Below are 17289 nucleotides of genomic sequence, written 5' to 3' on the forward strand. Positions count from 1 at the left end.
CAATGGAGAAAGAATCCGTGAAATATAGATCAGATGGACAGGGAGCTGAGGAACAAACAAATGCATTTAATGGTTACCTGGTAGTATCACCCCCTCCCATCGCAGGCTTAAAGGCTAACATCAGGAAGAGGATCTTTCAGTATGGCTCGTCCAAGGTGTATACCATGCAGGGCATTGCCACTGCCTGCGCACTGGGGTCCGGCGTCGGCATGGCTCTTGTTAATCTAGTGTTTGGCCAGTTTATCACAGTCATCACTGACTACACGTCGGGTCGTATAGATCCTGCGAGGTTCCGAGGCGAAGCAGGGAGACTCAGGTATGTGCCCTGCGTTCAATCCAGATCAGCAGAAGAAACTAATATAAAGATAGTCTCTACTTCTTTGTCATTGGCCTTTGCCGATTCTTTTTAACTTATGGATACAGCACACTGTTTACAATTGCCGCGTACCGGATCACGCGAAATATTCGCCGCCTGTATCTGAAAGCAGGTCTGACCCAGGAAATTGCCTTCTTTGATTCTGGCGCTAGTGGATCGATTGCCGTGCAAGCTACCTCGAACGGACGATTGATCCAGAGTGGAATATCGGAAAAGCTGGGCCTTGTTGTCCAGGGCCTGTCTACTTTTATATCCGCCTTCGTGCTGGCATTTGTCACTCATTGGAAGTTGACTCTCATTTGCTGTTGTATTGCCCCAGCAATGCTTCTCGCCCTAGGAATCAGCTCTGCCATTGAAGCTTCTATTGAAACAAAAGTTCTCAAAGTCCACGCGCAGGCTGGAGCTTTCGCAGAAAGTATTTTGTCAAGCTCTCGGACTGTACAGGCGTTCGGACTTCGGAAACAACTGCTACGCGACTTTGACAGATTCTTGCAAGCTTCAAGGAATCTCGGAAACAAGAAAAGCCCTCTTTTTGGCTGTCTATTTGCCACGGAGTACAGCATCATCTTTGCAGGGTTTGGCTTGTGCTTTTGGCAGGGTATAAAAATGGTATCGACTGGGGAGGTCGCGCAATCAGGAGATATTTTCACGTTTGTTCAGTCTCAGTCATTTTACAGCTGGCGATGCTAATCATGGTAATTGCAGTGTGCTCATGTCTGTCGTTGTGGCAGCTACAAGCTTGACATCTATACTGCCTTACGTGATTGATTTTGTCCGCGCTGCCTCTGCAGCGGCAGAGCTATTCCAGCTCATGGACCGGACGTCTAGGATTGATCCGTTTGATGAGTCCGGAGAAAGACCGACAGACGTTACGGGATATCTCGATTTTGGTGGCATTTCGTTTGCCTACCCTACGCGCCCTGACGTCAAGGTGTTGAATGATTTCTCATTGCATATCCCTGCCGGGAAGACAACTGCGCTCGTCGGAGCAAGCGGGTCTGGTAAAAGCACCATCGTCGGGCTGATCGAACGTTGGTACGATCCTTTGTCGGGAACGATCAAGCTTGACGGCCAGACTATCGAGACGTTCAACCTCAAATGGCTACGCCAGCAGGTTAGACTTGTTCAACAGGAGCCCGTTTTGTTCGCTGGAACAGTTGCTGAGAATATCGCCAATGGCCTTGTGGGCACACCGTGGGAGAATGAATCCGCAGCCGAGAAGCAGGCCCGGATACAGGACGCTGCTAAAATTGCTTTCGCCCATGATTTCATCACGGAACTTCCCAATGGATATGATACAGTCATTGGAGAGAGAGGTGGGCTATTATCCGGTGGTCAAAAACAGCGGGTTGCAATTGCTCGCAGTATTGTTTCCCAGCCCCGAATTCTTCTTCTGGATGAAGCAACGAGTGCACTTGATCCTCATGCCGAGGAAGTTGTGCAACGGGCACTAAACAATGTTTCGAAGGGACGCACAACGATCACCATCGCACACAAGCTAGCCACCATAAGAGATGCTCATAATATTGTCGTCATGGAAAATGGCCGTATTCTCGAACAGGGCACTCATAAATCGCTTTTGGATTCGAATGGCGCCTACGCACGCCTAGTGCAAGCCCAGGATTTGTCTGTGGCCGCGCAGAACCCCGAAGATGTGTCGAATAGCTCGGATGAAACAGATAAGGAAGACCATGTCACACTGACTGGTGAATTGACCCGGTGCTCAACTATGACGAGATCAGCTTTGGAGAAACGGTTGAGTCGGGATGATTTTGACAACTGGAAAAGATTGGGGCTTCTCCACACAGTCTGGAGATTGGTGAAATCGACCCCTGAGCTAAATTGGACTTTTGCGATTCTGATTCTGTCTTGTCTCGCTGGAGGTGAGGCTAGCATTTTTAAGCCCAATTCCCGCGAACTGAGACTGACCAAATTGTAGCTGCGTCTTTCCCTGGCCAAGCTATTTTGATGTCCAGGTTTATCGAAGTATTTCAGTTCACAGGTGCAGCTATGCGGACGAAAGGGAACTTTTTCGCTCTCATGTTCTTGGTTCTGGGACTTGGAGCTTTCGTCGTCTACTTCGTTGTTGGGTGGACATCAAATGTTGTGGCACAGGTGAGTCTCTTCCAGTGATGTATGAGTATATCTTGGCTTGACTAACTCATCCAGACAATGAACCATAAATACCGGAAACAAGTCGTTAATGACATGATGAGGCAAGACCTGCAATTCTTTGATCGCGCCGAGAACACCACAGGGGCACTAACCAGCCGTGCCGACTCTTATCCACAGGCTGTGTTTGAGCTTATGGGGTTTAATGTTGCTCTGATACTGGTAGCAACGGTCGGTGTATTGTCATGCTCCGTCCTAGCACTGGCATATGCATGGAAGCTCGGTCTTGTTATTATCTTAGCAGGACTTCCACCCATGCTCCTTTCTGGTTACGCTCGCATCAGAATGGAGGGTGCAATGGACCACAAAATTTCGAAGATGTTTTGCGGAAGCGCATCCATTGCCTCAGAAGCCGTGACGGCTATCCGGACGGTGTCCTCCTTGGCGATTGAGACGTCAGTTTTGGAGCGATACACCAAGGAGCTTGACCGAGCGAATGCGACATCTACGAAGCCAGTGCTTCTCATCATGCTCCCTTTCGCATTCACTCAGACTGTTGAATACTCTTTCCTGGCTCTCGGTTTCTGGTATGTTTGTCGTATATGTTCCATATGCTCGAAGTGGCTTGTTCTCGGTTTGATGACAGGATGCTAACCACCGGATCGTCTCTAGGTATGGATGCCGTCTTGTCTCATTTGGAGATGTGAGCATGGTGAACTTTTTCATCAGTTTCTTGAGTGTGTTTTTTTCTGGCCAGCAAGCTACAATCCTTTTTGGCTTCTCAAGCAGTAAGATGCATTCCAAACCTGTATGGGAGGCGAAAGTGAGTTGCTAATAGTTATACAGGCATGACAAAGGCAACAAATGCTGCCAATTACATATTTGGGCTGGAGGAGCTCCAGCCTACCATTCGAGAGACCGACGAAAACCGTGACATTGGCCCTGGCGACCTTAAGTCTCTGCACTTGGAAAGCCTGCAATTTTCTTACCCAATGAGACCTCACGCTCGTGTACTACGTGGCATTGACCTTCACGTATGTCAGCCCAACTTGTCCTCTTTTCAATCCTGTCCTGTGGTCTACCCACTTGACGCCATAAACCTGTCCTTGTTCGCTGCTAATATATTGTATAGATCGAAAAAGAACAATTTGTCGCATTCGTCGGCGCATCTGGCTGTGGAAAAAGTACGATGATTAGCATGCTCGAACGCTTTTACGATCCAGTAGCCGGTCACATTAAAATCGACGCACTTACATTGGATAGCTTGAATCCGTGGCTGTATCGAGGTCAAGTGGCACTTGTGCAGCAGGAACCCACCCTCTATCCCGGCACCATTCGCGAAAACGTCGCCATGGGGACACCGACTGATGACGGATCAACGGTTCCTGACAGTGATATTGAAGCTGCATGTCGGGCTGCCAACGCGTGGGAATTTATCTCTTCTCTGCCCGATGGCCTTATGACTCTCTGTGGGGCGAATGGGACACAGCTGTCTGGTGGGCAACGTCAGCGCATCGCCATTGCCAGGGCGCTACTCAGAAATCCACGTTTACTCCTACTTGATGAAGCAACAAGTGCGTTGGATACTCAGTCGGAGAGAATTGTCCAAGATGCGCTGAATGAGGCTGCTTCCCATGGGGATAGAATTACGATCGCGGTTGCCCATCGCTTGTCTACTATTCGCCATGCCGATATGATTTGCGTTTTCGACGGGGGCAGGATCGCTGAGTCTGGAACTCATGAGGAATTACTGATGAAAGGCCGTCTTTATCCGAAAATGTGCGAGGCTCAGAACCTCGGCACTTAATGAAGCATCCTATCTTCTGCTCCTTCCAAAGCCATGAGTTTGAATATGTTATATATGTACGTACTTGGAATAATCGAACGCGATGATGGTCTGATTAGTAGATCAGCGCAGATAGATAATGTAATTTAACTGAAGCGAATATATACTCAAAGCCTTTCGACTATTCCCCCATATACAATGTCCAAAAGCCCCATGTAAAATAACGTCCTCCTCCCCGGGTTCGCTGCCGTCTTTCGGGTCAGCGAGCCAGCTCAGCGGCAATTGCATACAACCATTGAAGGGGCAAATCCTTGATCCGATAAAGTTCGGGATGGACTCCGTTTCTCGTCCAACTATCAATTCTTATGAGCCAGTCTTCTTAGACTCATCGGGTATAGAGGGGCCTCGGACAACCCCAAGATTCCGCGTCAGATCGGGTAGTAGCTACAAGCCTCGCGAACGAAATGCCACAGACTAAAGATATGAAGGCGTCTACAAGCCGTCAGATGGCCTTAATATAGTAATCGATAAGGCTGTTGAGGGATATAGTAAGTATCTGAGGGTAGGGCAGTAAGTCTGGACAGAAGCCCTCGAAACCTTCATCTCGCCTGTTCTCGCTTTCCAAAAAGCCGATAATTTGATTCTGCTGAGACAAGCTATCATCCGATTCCTGGATTGTCAGGCATAGTAACCAGGTCACTTCTCCAGGGCTCCAGGGCTAGCGTGTATTTCAGTTGCTTCTACTGGTACTCGGATTACAATGTAGCAGCTTCCTGTACCGGGCTCAGCCACTGTGTAGGGCCCAAAGATATTGTCTCCTTCCCTCATTGACCGACTTCGGTATCGGTGGAACGGGTGATGAAGGGCGATTTGGATCTCTAATATGTCTGAATTTGCTCATAGGTAGCCAGCATTGCCCAAGTTACCACAATACTCCGCCCCGTATTGATTCAAAACGGAGAGAGCTTCTTTAAGATGACTTTGCAACATGTCCTCTCGGACTTCGATCCCGTTGCGAGCAAGTTCAGATAGTGTGGATCCAGCAACCTCTAACAAAATAAGCCCAGGAATTCCGTTGAGCGATCCTTCACTAAAAGGCTGCGAAATGACTGTTCCTTGAAGGTCCTCCGGTGTCTTGTAGACTTCTTTCTGGCGCTGAAATTCGGGGACCCATCCGTCCTTCTGTTGCTTAATAAATGATCGACTTCACATTGTGAGGTAGAGCATTGTGACATGTGGATGGCCCAGTCTCAAGGCGGAGTACAGTGGGACGTCGTTGATCTAGAGCCTTGAGCGTTCGCACGGCGACGCGCTCGCCATGTAGATAAACAATCTAATCCCTATTAAGCTTGATAACTTGTCAGGTCTAGAAGATATAGCTTACACTCGAAAGATATGATTCAGGCATAGGCGCGTTGGGGATGGAAGGCAGAAAAAGAGAAACAAACAAGGGGACATAAAAAGCCTGCGGAGTTCCCAGACCTCCAAGGGCCAGGGCTCCGTCTCCCCATGGTCTCCCTAGGTAGGTAGGGGCCCGGGGTAGGCGGCTGATTACTAAGGCAGGAATAGTGCTGGCCAGCCCTGGGGCATTATCATGATTCATAATGCATTGAAATATGATTAAAAAGTGCTGGCAATAGTCTCAAATCAGTACACTGTCAAGCAACTCACGGCGCCATTCTTGAGGACTTCAAATAAAAGCCCCGGGAACCCAAAAAGCTCGGTGTTGCCCAACCCCCCATCCTGCCCATCTGCACCACCCCGAGGACCTTTGGCCGTGGTCTCCTCCCAGCCACCAAGAAACTCAACGCTACTCTCAGGGCTTTCTCCCCAGCCACGGTTCAGCACCATTGGCCGTTGCAGAGCACGCTCCTCGGCGGGGCTGGCATAAGATCCTTTCCAAGTAGTACGCAGCCGTTCTGAGACTTCATCATAGGGCGATTCCGAAGTCAGACAGTCGCCAGATTCATCCAAGGGAATTAGCCAGCGACTTCGCCGGTGACGATTAAATGGATAAGAGCCCGGCACGTTCCCATGGAGAATAATCTTGGTCACTGTCAGCTGGGAAGAGGGTGGCTGAGGCGATGGATCCGGGCGGCCTGAGGCGGGGAAGGCAGGTCCAGGTGTTGTTGGATATGAGATGAAGGCATCAAACCCATGGTGGAAATAGTTGAAAAAGCATTCTGCGGGCAGTGAGGTGGGGTCTCCAATATTCAAGGTAGTCATCTCTTCGTCAGAATCATCAGTTATACTGTTAGTGGATGAGTGGTCGCCGTCCGGAATCTCGATTCCTCTGCCTGGAGATGGACTCAGGTGCAGGTCCCCACCCCCAGCTGCACGATGAATCGAGATCCGGCGGTCGTTCTTACGGTAGATTGCATCGGGTGGACCGAAGTCTGCAATCAAGTCCTGGGGAGTCGTCTCTCCCAGTGTTATGTATAGTGGAGAGCCCGTCCTGCGAACCACTTCAAGTTTCCCAGCACCAAGGACATGCCACTCCTCGATTTCATCCGCCAGCGATTCTCGAGATTTACCAATCAAAGCCGACGAGCGCGGGTACTGTGCTTGTTGCGTGAACAACTTGGCTCGGACCTCAGGCCATGACGACCCTTGGAAGATTGACATTGATGTGGCCGGAAGGGCAGCCGAGGAGGATAACAACGCTACAAAATCACATTGGTCGGACCAGGCAGAGTGCTGAAGGGGAAACGAGAATGCAACCCCGGGATACGAGAGCACGTAGGTGCCATATGGTGACTGTGGATCAGACGGTGGTACATATTCTCCTGGGTATGATGGACCAAACAAGCGATTGTAGACGTGCCGGAAACTAGGGCCGTGCGAAGACAAGGGTTGTTCTGCTGACTTCCCACCTTTGAGCACCTCCTGGTTTTTGTATACCAAATTTACTCGAGAGAAGTCAAGAACTTCGATCAAACGAAGTCTCTGGTCAGGACCGTCAAATCGAAGGCGCAGGCCATTTGAAGGTAACTGCAGTATCACCGGTTTGCGAAGGGGATCTGCGGGAGAATAGGCTAGGTCGATGGCGGGATAGGTCTGGGGATAGGATTTGACGCGGGTGAGGACATTATGGAGCGAAGCTCCCAGGGCTTCCAAAGTATTAGCGAGAGTCGCCGAAAGGGCTGTGAGGCTAGACAAAGAGACATACTGATAAACCCGAGCCCTTTTCCAGGGAAGATTTGCGCCTGTGTTGGGGAAGTAGAAGTAGTCATAGTGATCTGTCCGTTTTCATGGCCCAGCGACTATGGGTGGACGAAGGTCCATGCGAAAGTCGAGCTATGCTTATTAGTTAACAAAAGGAGGCTCCAGAGGCGTAGGGAAGTCAACACGATATGAGGGGGGATAGCGATAAGACGATGACGATAGGGCAGCCGACCATGTCATGTGAGAGGGGGAAATGACGACATTATGTAAGCTTTGTTTATGTTTTCCCGTTTGAGACAAAAGCTCCACTGATATACACAATGCTGAAAGACTCCGACACAGCTGGTGAAAAGATCAAATCGGCTTCAAGATAACCTTCTGATATTACTGCTAAAGAATACCACAATTACACTCCGAGTGTCGCGCTGTCAACATGGTTGGCCCACCAAGGCCCCCATCCACTCTCCCCACCACCACGAGGAGGTCGGGTTTGCGCCAACCAGTTCGACGAGCGGGTTCGGCAGCGCCAGAACGCCATGCGCCGCCTGGAGTATCTACACCCTCAGTGAGGTCATCTGCGATCAGCGCAGCGCGTGCGCCGAGGAGCCCCGAAAAACCGGGCGCTGCGAGTAGGAGGAAGGAGAAAGATTTTGACCGAGAAGTCAGCGAGGACACAAGCATCCATGTGGTAGTCCGCTGTCGCGGCCGCAGCGATCGCGAAGTCAAAGAGAACAACGGCGTGGTCCTGTCAACACCAGAAGGCGTGAAGGGTAAGACCCTCGATCTGTCGATGGGACCGAACGCGGTTTCAAACAAGACATATGCTTTCGACAAGGTCTTCTCTCCGGCCGCCGATCAAACCACTGTCTACGAGGATGTGGTCGTGCCTGTCCTCGACGAGGTTAGTATAGTCGCCGCATACTAAATCAAAGACCCGCGCTAATTGCTTGCAGATGTTGGCCGGTTACAATTGCACAATCTTCGCATACGGACAGACTGGAACGGGAAAGACATACACCATGTCAGGAGATATGACCGACACATTGGGCATCCTTTCTGATGATGCTGGAATTATCCCACGTACCCTTTACGCCCTGTTTCACAAACTCGCGGACACAGAAAGCACAGTGAAATGCTCATTCATCGAACTTTATAACGAGGAACTCCGTGACCTCCTATCATACGACGATAGCACCAAGCTCAAGATTTTCGAAAACGAGAAGAAAGGAGGACACAGCACAATGGTTCAGGGCATGGAGGAGACTTATATCGACTCTGCGTCCACCGGAATCAGATTACTTCAAGCGGGCAGCCACAAACGTCAAGTGGCAGCGACGAAATGCAATGACCTGAGTTCCCGAAGTCATACAGTTTTCACCATCACCGTTCTCACGAATCGCAAGACCGAATCTGGCGAGGATTATGTTAGCTCGGGAAAGTTGAACTTGGTTGATCTCGCGGGTAGCGAAAACATCGGACGGAGCGGTGCGGAAAATAAACGGGCAGCAGAGGCAGGCCTCATCAATAAGAGTCTACTGACTCTTGGGAGAGTGATCAACGCTCTGGTGGATAAGAGCTCGCACATTCCTTACCGAGAGTCGAAACTCACGAGACTGCTACAAGATTCACTTGGAGGACGAACAAAAACATGTATCATCGCCACTGTTTCGCCTGCCCGAAATAACCTAGAGGAGACCATTTCTACCCTTGATTACGCCTTCCGAGCCAAGAACATCCGCAACAAACCACAGATTAATTCCACCATCTCCAAAAGCAAGCTTCTGCAAGATATCGGCATGGAAATTCAGAAGCTCAAGAGCGAGCTCATTGCTACCCGGCATCGCAATGGTGTCTATATGACGCCTGATGCGTTCGAAGAGATGACTATGGAAAGTGAGTCACGACGAATCGTCAACGACGAACAGCGTGCCAAAATTGAGTCGATGGAGGCAAGCCTCCGCCACAAGGTCCAAGAGCTACTTGCTATCACGGGCAACTTCAACTCATTAAAGCATGACAATGAGGAGACTGAGTCCAAACTCAAAGAAACGCGCGAAGTTCTCAACGAAACAGAAAGGTTTTGGAAGGATACTCAGGAGAAACTGGACGAGGAGAAGATTGTGCGGAAGGCCCACCAAAATACAGAAAAGCAACTTCGTCACATTGGGGCTGGCCTAGTGACCACTTTAAATGGCACCATTCAAGATGTGAATGGATTGCACGCGAAATTGGATCGCAAAGATAACTTGGAGATGGATAACCGGCAAACTTGGCAGACCTCAACCGGTGAGGTATCGCATGTCACAGAGCGCGTCGAGGCTCGCATGCATATTTTCCAGACGCAGCACGCGAAGCTGCTAGAGGAGATGTCTGGCAAAATCCACCAATTTGTGGGCCATGAATTGGACACTGTGCAGTTCACCCGCTCCCACCTTAAGGATCTTGATGCCTCATTTGACAAGGTCGAGGCCGAGGCTAAGAATAACACATCCACTGCCCACAACGAGATGAATGAAGTTCTCGAGGAGATTAAGGTCCTTCGAGAAGAAGTTAAATCCAAAGTTGGCGAAGGCCTGAATGGCTTGTCAGCTGCTGCTGCTCGGATCTCCGAAGAGGTTATTGGGGAGTTCTCGGAGTTCCACTCCCAACTTCACTCATCATACAGCACACTCGGCAAAGACTTCAAGACCATGTTTGAGGGCATGGCAAAGCACCTTGATGAACAGAAATCCGAGGTTCACAAACTACGTCTCGAGCTGCAGGCAGCTAATCGCCAGACGGTGGAGGCCAATAGAAAGGCTTCATCCAATCTAGCACAGGTTCTAGAAGAGGAACACGCGAGTGCACAAGCCGAGCGCGAAACTCTTATGTCTCACATCCGGGGACTCCTCGAAGACTCAAGTCATAGACAAAACAACCGCCTTAAGGGCAAATTTGATACCCTCCGCACCGACATCTCAGCCTCAGGCGACTCTCTTGAGCAAGCGACTGCGCGGCACGACAGACACATTGATGAATGGATTTTCAAGGAGGAACAGTTTGCCAAGGACATCACTGCATCCAAGGATGAAATCAAGACCAGGATGCAGAATGATTGGGAGGTAAGAACAGCTGATATTTTTGGGTTGCGAAACGGAACTAACGACAGTAGACTTTCGACCAGCGCAATGCCTCAATTCATCGGGCAACGGAGGCTGTGCACCAAGAGACTGTGCGGATTGTTGATGCTCAAATGAGTGATATGGGGACACAAATGGAGGCTTTGGATGACTTCGTTGCCAAAGCACGGTCTCAGAATGGCCGCTTCCATGAATCACATCTAGGCAGTCTGAATTCCATGGCTAAGAATGTCCGAGAGTCCCGCTCAAACGTCTATGGCCAACTTGACGGGTTCACTGGGCGTGTCGAGCAACTCCAGGGGGATGTCGACATGCATACCGAGAACCTGCAACAAACTACTGCACCTCTACATGCTGAAGTCCGCCAACCACTGTTAGAAATGCGGTCCAACATTCAGAGCCACCCCTTGAAAGAGTATGTCCCAACAGGTATAACCCCTCAGAAACGACGATACGAATACCCTTCGGAAATGCCCCAAACGGAAGCTCACGACGGTCTTCGCACTCGACACCGGACATCCAAGCAGTTTACTGCTCTGCCATTCAGCGAAGAGGAACAACAGGACTCCCCTGCTCCCACTTCACCGCAAAATTCACCGTACAAGAAATTCGTGTATAATGATACCCCGGAAGAGGTAGGCCACTCTCTTCCATCATCCGCAGCCCCACCTTCCAACACTGGCCTTAGAGAAGTCGACCTAAACGTCGCCAGACCGGTCGTGTCTGATGGTGACGCACTACCTCCCACTAAGCCGGAAACCCCCGCTTTGCCCACGTCCATGGAGCTGGACGAGACGCCAGAAAAGGAAGAGCCAGAACCTTCCCGCAAACGGCGTCGCTCGAACTCAAACAACAATCCCGAGACTAAACTCCCCAAGACCATGCTCTCGAAAAGGATGGCGGGCATGAAGGAGGGTCGGGAAAACATGCCGCCTACAGCCATCGGCGGTGGTCGAAGGTTCAGAAACCGCACCTCTGATTAGGTGGATTCCATGTTCTTTGCTTGCATTTTGCATTTCTTCTTTTCTGGAAATTTTTGATACCCGATAGTCGCTGGGCTTTTTACTCTGGGTTGGAGTTTTTGGCTGAGAAAACAGTGTTGGGTTGGACATTCTCTTGTATCTCTTCTTTTTGTCTGAGTGCCTTAGAAAGGCGATTGTACTTGGCGTTTCTGGTTTGGCTACATTGAACTTCCTATGGGAATGTCAGATCCGATCTTAATACCATAGTTGATCTCCCAGTTTGTCTTGGTTTGTCTTTTAAGGTATGTTCATGAGGCTCGGCACTGGCCTATTAGTAGACTAGATAGACTAAATACAAACGCCGATGCTTCCCCAGCAATAACAAATCATCAAGAATGTTCCCCTTCAGCATATGCCGCACTATCCCTCTTGGTCTGAATGGTCTCTTCGGCTGTCTCGGGGGAGAAGGGATGCTGCACGAGTTTCTCCTCATCATGTTCTCCCTTGGAGTCCGCTGCCTCTGCTGCGTCGATAACAACCTGCAACTCGCTCATCCGCTTTGCAAACTGGTCCATCATCTCCTCAAGTGTGCCCTCCTTGTCCTTTCCACCCACCTTAATCGGCAGCCCACCTGTGCCACGGATCTTCAACATCAAACCATGTCCTGGTGACTCGCTAGGATTACTATTCTCAAAAGTTGGCGCCGGCACCACTTCTGTGTTGAGAACCTGCCATGTTGATGAGAAACTCTGCGCCTCTGTAACGCGATATTGCGGGTGTAGCTGTCCCTGATCCTGTGGCAACACGGAAGCGTTCGCCGGTGACGAAGATATGGACCTGGTGCCACCTCCTTTGCCTGGCGCTACTTGTTCGGTTACCGGACTGGTTTGTGCTGCCCCAGGTGTGTGTGGTGAGGGCTCCATGTCAAGGATGACATAATTCTCTCGAACGCCTGGAACGGACGGTGGGAGTAGGGTGCTTTTGGCTAGGTCCGGGTTGGAGGAGTCTTTGATCTCGTCCTGGAGATTCGATGCTTGGATTTGCGCGATCCGGTCTTTCTTAAAATCGGAGAGAGCTTCTTGCTGCGCGGCCAAGCTACGTATGGCTGCCTCTGTCACGATGTCGGTGTCATCGTCAGAGAATATGTAGTGGACCGTTGGGTGATAGTAGTCTGAGGTATGGGCGTCTTCGATCAAGGTGAAGAACGGCTGGAATGCGGGGTGAGATAGAGGTTGCTCTTGGCCTTCCTCGGGGTGGTCTTTGGTTTCATCCATAACTCCATCTTGGCAGGGCGATGTAGCTATTCCTGGGGGCTGGTGCGTTTCGTCTGTTGATGGGCGGCCCTCTGGCAGTTGCCCTCTCGAGTGTCGATCATGCGGGCGCGAAGAGGCGGTGCCTGGCCGAGAGGGTGTTTCTTTGTGCAGGGACTGCCGGGATGAGGAAGATGATAGAGGAGGGTGATAGGGAGACTTGTTCAGAGACATCTCCATAAGCTGAAGCTACATCATTCCGGAGAAGAGCTTGGGATAGGATGAGGTTCTGTATCGCGTGCGGAGAGCTTCTTATCGATATCGCCACGTGATCAGATGAAACCTGACAGCTATGGAGCGGTGTTGTTGATCTTGTATCGAATGACTTTTATATTGGTACATATATGAATTAATATATGAGACGGCGTTATCATTCCTTGTGTTTTAAGATGCGAGATTGTAGTTGGTATGTTGCTTGTATGATATAATAATAATAACCAATATACCTATGGCTCGATCTGGAATATATACATTGACATGCCGAAAGATCGAACACTATAAATGATATGCAATGGTACTCTTAACCACTAAAGCGTACACTGAGAAAGTCCAACTACGCACGAATAACAGTCGTCCCAATAGGAATAGCCTCGATTTGTAAAATGAAGTATAAACTGGGACCCAATCTCGTGTCGATTGATCCAAAATCGCTCCAACCACGGCATTAATTTGATGAGTTGAGACTGGCATCCCACCAACTCTTCCAATCTCAGTTAGTATGCCCAGTAAAAACACAAACGGGTATCTAGTATTCGTCCGACAACGCCTTGATAATAATTGACAAGAAGAAAAAACACAAATTAGGCCGTTATTCCTTGTCCTTCCATTCGAATTCTGGAGACAGTTAGCTCAACATCTCACAGAGAATGCAGAGAAAGCATACTTTGTCGGCACATTGGACATAGTCCCTTGGAAGTTTCCAGGTCAATCCAGGTCATTAAGCAATGCTGTTCCCAAAAAGACTTGATCAGTCCAGTCCTAGTTTGAGACGCTCAGTTCGCAAGTCTTACCATATGGAACGCGTGGTTACATCTTCCTTGCACTGTGATAGACCCAATAGTCAGTATTTAGCATCGAGTAGGGAGTAGAAATGCCACTCACCAAGGGCGCAGTCGTCGCCGGGGAATTTGCAGGTTGGACAAGTTCCGTCGAACTGAACACGACAGATGCCACACACTTCATCCTCAGGAATATCCCAATGCCAAGTAGCAACGGCATTCCATTCTTTAATGGTGACCTTCATTGTGGAGTGGGATAGTGGAGAGCCAAGCTGAAGAGGCGAAGAGAAGGGAAAATCAACACCCGACGCTTATCTCTTATCGATATCACATGTCCACAGGTTCTCCGCACCTCCACATATGCCGCCATAACACGCAATAGTTAGTGCTCCTCGTATTGCTCTTGCTTTTCCGCTTCATCTTACTCGTTGGTTCTGCCTTGCATTTTGATAAGGCTTTGCTACCTCGTTATGTAAATTGGTCTTTAAAAAAGGCTCCCTTTCCTCTCCACCATGGCTTTTGCAGCCCGATCCTTTTCTCCTGCTCGTCTCTTCCGCCCCAACATGTCCATCTCTACAGGGCTCCATAGTCAGCGCAATGTCTCTTTTTCCTCGTATCTAGTGACACCAAAGCAGCTGAATGAAGCACTCAAGAAGAACCCCCCAACAAAAATCTCAACTTCCCCGCGCGTGATTCCCCTCTGTGCAGCATGGTTCATGCCGAACGATCCAGAGGGTCGCAAGGGAATTGACTCGTTCCGCAACTCGCGCATCCCTCAGGCCCGGTTCTTTGACCTTGACGCTGTCAAGGATCAGGATTCACCCTATCCACACATGCTTCCCACTTGCGAGACCTTTGCCGAGGCTATGAGCGAGTTGGGGATCCGTCGCGACGACTCGGTGGTGGTCTACGACACTGCCGACCTGGGCATATTCAGCGCGCCCCGTGTAGGCTGGACGCTGCGCGTCTTCGGTCATCCCAATGTGCACATCCTCAACAACTATCGTCTCTGGATCAAAGAAGGTTTTCCGACCGAGAGCGGTGAGGCAGCGGTGACGGAGAAGTCCAAGTACCCTGTTCCGACATACGACTCGCGACTAGTGATCTCTTTCCGGGAGATGAAGGAGTTGGCATTGGACTATGGCAAAGAAGGTGCTGAGGAAATAGAGATCCTCGATGCACGTTCTTATGGTCGCTGGGCTGGAACCGACCCGGAGCCGCGCCCTGGCCTGTCATCGGGCCATATTCCTGGCTCCAAGAGCATGCCCTTCCAAGAACTGCTGGATCCTGAAACCAAAACCTACCTCCCTGCCGAAGACCTGCGAAAGGTCTTCGAGGACCACAAGGTGGATCCAAACCAATCAATTATCAGCTCGTGCGGCACTGGCGTGACTGCCTCCATCATTGAGACAGCCCTGAATGAGGCGGAATATGGCGACCCAAACCTGCGCCGCGTATATGATGGCAGTTGGACGTAAGTATACAAAGTTTCCCCTGTGATTCAGATGTCGCTACTAGTACTAATATGGACATGGAAACCAGTGAGTGGGCTCAGCGAGTTAAGGAATCGGATGGCCTCATCAAGAAGGTGAAGTCATAAGCCGCCATGAAGGATCTGGAACACTTTTACTTCATGAACATGATCTTTCTTTTTTCTACTTCTCTCTACCCTTAGACTGTATCCATTTTCGATATATAGAAACCCTCACTTCTCTCTTTAAATTCGGTCTTCGAAGGTTGTTCCTGAAGCCCGCTTAGTCAGCATATTTCCAACTCTGCCCATCGCATCATTTCTCAAGGTGCGTTCCTTTGGCCCCTAGCAGACTGTATTGTTACAAAGATGCTGCAGATGGAAATATCCTGTCAACTGGATTCTCATCGTGAGTAAAAATTCGGCTCCCATCAACCAACATCCCACTACTCCCTCCCTCCCCCCACATTCCTAGGTCCCTCCATCATCAAACCTCCTTCCTCAGCTCTAGGCCCGTGCTGACCGGCCCCGATTTAGTCGCGGTCGTCTACAATTCTAGTCTTCCGATATAGGGTGGTCTTTACCCTGTATCTCTCACTCACTACGATCGCAGCGAGCACACTCGTTCACTATCCGCCATGTCGACCGGACGCAAGGTCTTCCGCTGTGCCGTGGACGAGACGGCCCTGTCCACCAATATTAGCGAAATCAAGAAATGGACAACAAATGGCGCTATTGATCTTGTGGTTCCTCTTTACAGTGAGTATCCGCATACTGAAGAGACTCTGATTGCCTCACTGCAGCGCTTGCCGGTCTAACTATTATCCTCCGATTAGCACTTGAACGACTCCATGCGCTGAAGCGAGCAGGATCGCAGGTCGCCATCAACGCCCGCGAAGCTGTCCGCTTCCTTGACCGTGTCACTTCCGGCAAAGATCACATCGCTGCCGACCGAGTTGTCCTACAAGGTCCCATGGAACAATACGAGCGCTGGGAGGATGCCGAGAAATTCTTCCTGCCGGAATTCGAAGAGGAGCCCGAGGCTATCGACGAGGCAGTTACCAATGACGAGCCCGCGATCCAACCCAGCGTCGATGAAACTGTGACCAAGAACGAGTCGGACGATCTGTCGCAGATGCTTTTGTCCAAGCTGAACTTCAAGAAGGACGCGGAGGCTGTGTCGATCACCTCCGTCGGCACCCCCAGTGGACCTGGATCGCGCGCGTCCTCTCGCAGCTCCCGTACCAGCCCTGAGTGTGCGCAACATGAGTCTAGCAATGGAACAAAGAACCAGAAGACCAAGAGCAAGTCTACCAGCCATCAGCGCACCATCTCCGGATCTGTTATCCCGACCGCGCCGACCGCTCTGCGCCCATTGCTGAGCGCCCTGCTCTGGCGGTTGCATGCCGGCCCTGATGCCGATAATTCTGCTAAGACCTGCATTCTCATCTCTAATGACCGCGCGACCCAGGTGTGGGCTCAGAAATTTGGCATTGGTGTTAAGAACATTCTGCAGTTACGTACCGCTATCCAGTATGAGGAGCGCGAGTACAAAAACCGCTGCAAATACGTCGAGAAGACTCAGGCGCAACCTGAGCCGAAGACGTTATTGTCCTATGAGGAAGAGAGCGACGAGGATGAGCTAGTGTTCGTCCCTCGCGGCCGTGGAAAAGGAACTCCCCGTGGTGCTCCGCGCGGTGGTCAGCGCAAGGCTGCCCCCAAGGCCGCACCACTTCCTGCCGAGCCTACTGCTACAATGGAAGTTCCTACGAAGCCCATCGACCCGGATTCTTTCAGCCGGTCTCTGGGCGGTGCGACCAAGGCGGCCACTGTGGACTTGAGCACCCAGCAGGGTGCCGCCGGTGCCTCCCGCGGTAATGCTGGAGCCTCTCGCCGCTCATCCAATGGTCGCCGTGGTGGTTCTTCGCGCGGTGCACGAGGCAATGGTCGTGGCCGTGGTAAGCTCTGGGTTCCTTGATTAGCACGAGCA

The 17289-nt window shown here is 50.6% G+C and overlaps 7 protein-coding genes across 7 annotated transcripts; 4 read left to right on the forward strand and 3 right to left on the reverse strand.

Annotated features, from left to right (window-relative positions):
• Positions 1-2: 2 nt before the first annotated feature.
• Positions 3-4295, forward strand: N7525_007920 (ABC transporter ATP-binding protein; the record flags this gene model as incomplete). Its single annotated transcript, XM_002568343.2, has 8 exons — positions 3-316; positions 370-1026; positions 1082-2259; positions 2316-2491; positions 2546-3075; positions 3161-3276; positions 3335-3522; positions 3621-4295. 8 exons carry the CDS (start codon positions 3-5, stop codon positions 4293-4295), a joined length of 3834 nt encoding a protein of 1277 aa, XP_002568389.2.
• An 876-nt stretch (positions 4296-5171) lies between these two features.
• N7525_007921 (UPF0183 domain protein) lies at positions 5172-7507 on the reverse strand (the record flags this gene model as incomplete). Its single annotated transcript, XM_061214250.1, has 3 exons — positions 5172-5456; positions 5946-7384; positions 7444-7507. The coding sequence occupies 3 exons, from the start codon at positions 7505-7507 to the stop codon at positions 5172-5174; spliced, it is 1788 nt and encodes a 595-aa protein (XP_061068681.1).
• A 365-nt stretch (positions 7508-7872) lies between these two features.
• On the forward strand, positions 7873-11541 carry N7525_007922 (putative kinesin family protein (BimC); the record flags this gene model as incomplete). The annotated part of the gene is made up of 3 exons (XM_002568345.1): positions 7873-8340; positions 8393-10540; positions 10591-11541. The coding sequence occupies 3 exons, from the start codon at positions 7873-7875 to the stop codon at positions 11539-11541; spliced, it is 3567 nt and encodes a 1188-aa protein (XP_002568391.1).
• Positions 11542-11909: 368 nt separating this feature from the next.
• On the reverse strand, positions 11910-13010 carry N7525_007923 (uncharacterized protein; the record flags this gene model as incomplete). The annotated part of the gene is made up of 1 exon (XM_002568346.2): positions 11910-13010. The coding sequence occupies one exon, from the start codon at positions 13008-13010 to the stop codon at positions 11910-11912; it is 1101 nt and encodes a 366-aa protein (XP_002568392.2).
• A 628-nt stretch (positions 13011-13638) lies between these two features.
• On the reverse strand, positions 13639-14073 carry N7525_007924 (anaphase promoting complex subunit 11; the record flags this gene model as incomplete). Its single annotated transcript, XM_002568347.1, has 4 exons — positions 13639-13664; positions 13714-13777; positions 13841-13872; positions 13932-14073. 4 exons carry the CDS (start codon positions 14071-14073, stop codon positions 13639-13641), a joined length of 264 nt encoding a protein of 87 aa, XP_002568393.1.
• Positions 14074-14340: 267 nt separating this feature from the next.
• Positions 14341-15428, forward strand: N7525_007925 (sulfurtransferase; the record flags this gene model as incomplete). Its single annotated transcript, XM_002568348.2, has 2 exons — positions 14341-15302; positions 15371-15428. 2 exons carry the CDS (start codon positions 14341-14343, stop codon positions 15426-15428), a joined length of 1020 nt encoding a protein of 339 aa, XP_002568394.2.
• A 509-nt stretch (positions 15429-15937) lies between these two features.
• On the forward strand, positions 15938-17277 carry N7525_007926 (uncharacterized protein; the record flags this gene model as incomplete). Its single annotated transcript, XM_061214251.1, has 2 exons — positions 15938-16058; positions 16103-17277. 2 exons carry the CDS (start codon positions 15938-15940, stop codon positions 17275-17277), a joined length of 1296 nt encoding a protein of 431 aa, XP_061068682.1.
• Positions 17278-17289: the final 12 nt, after the last annotated feature.

This window comes from Penicillium rubens (assembly GCF_028828025.1).
Source record: "Penicillium rubens strain IBT 27055 chromosome Unknown utg000003l_segment0_segment0, whole genome shotgun sequence".
NCBI lineage: Eukaryota > Fungi > Ascomycota > Eurotiomycetes > Eurotiales > Aspergillaceae > Penicillium > Penicillium rubens.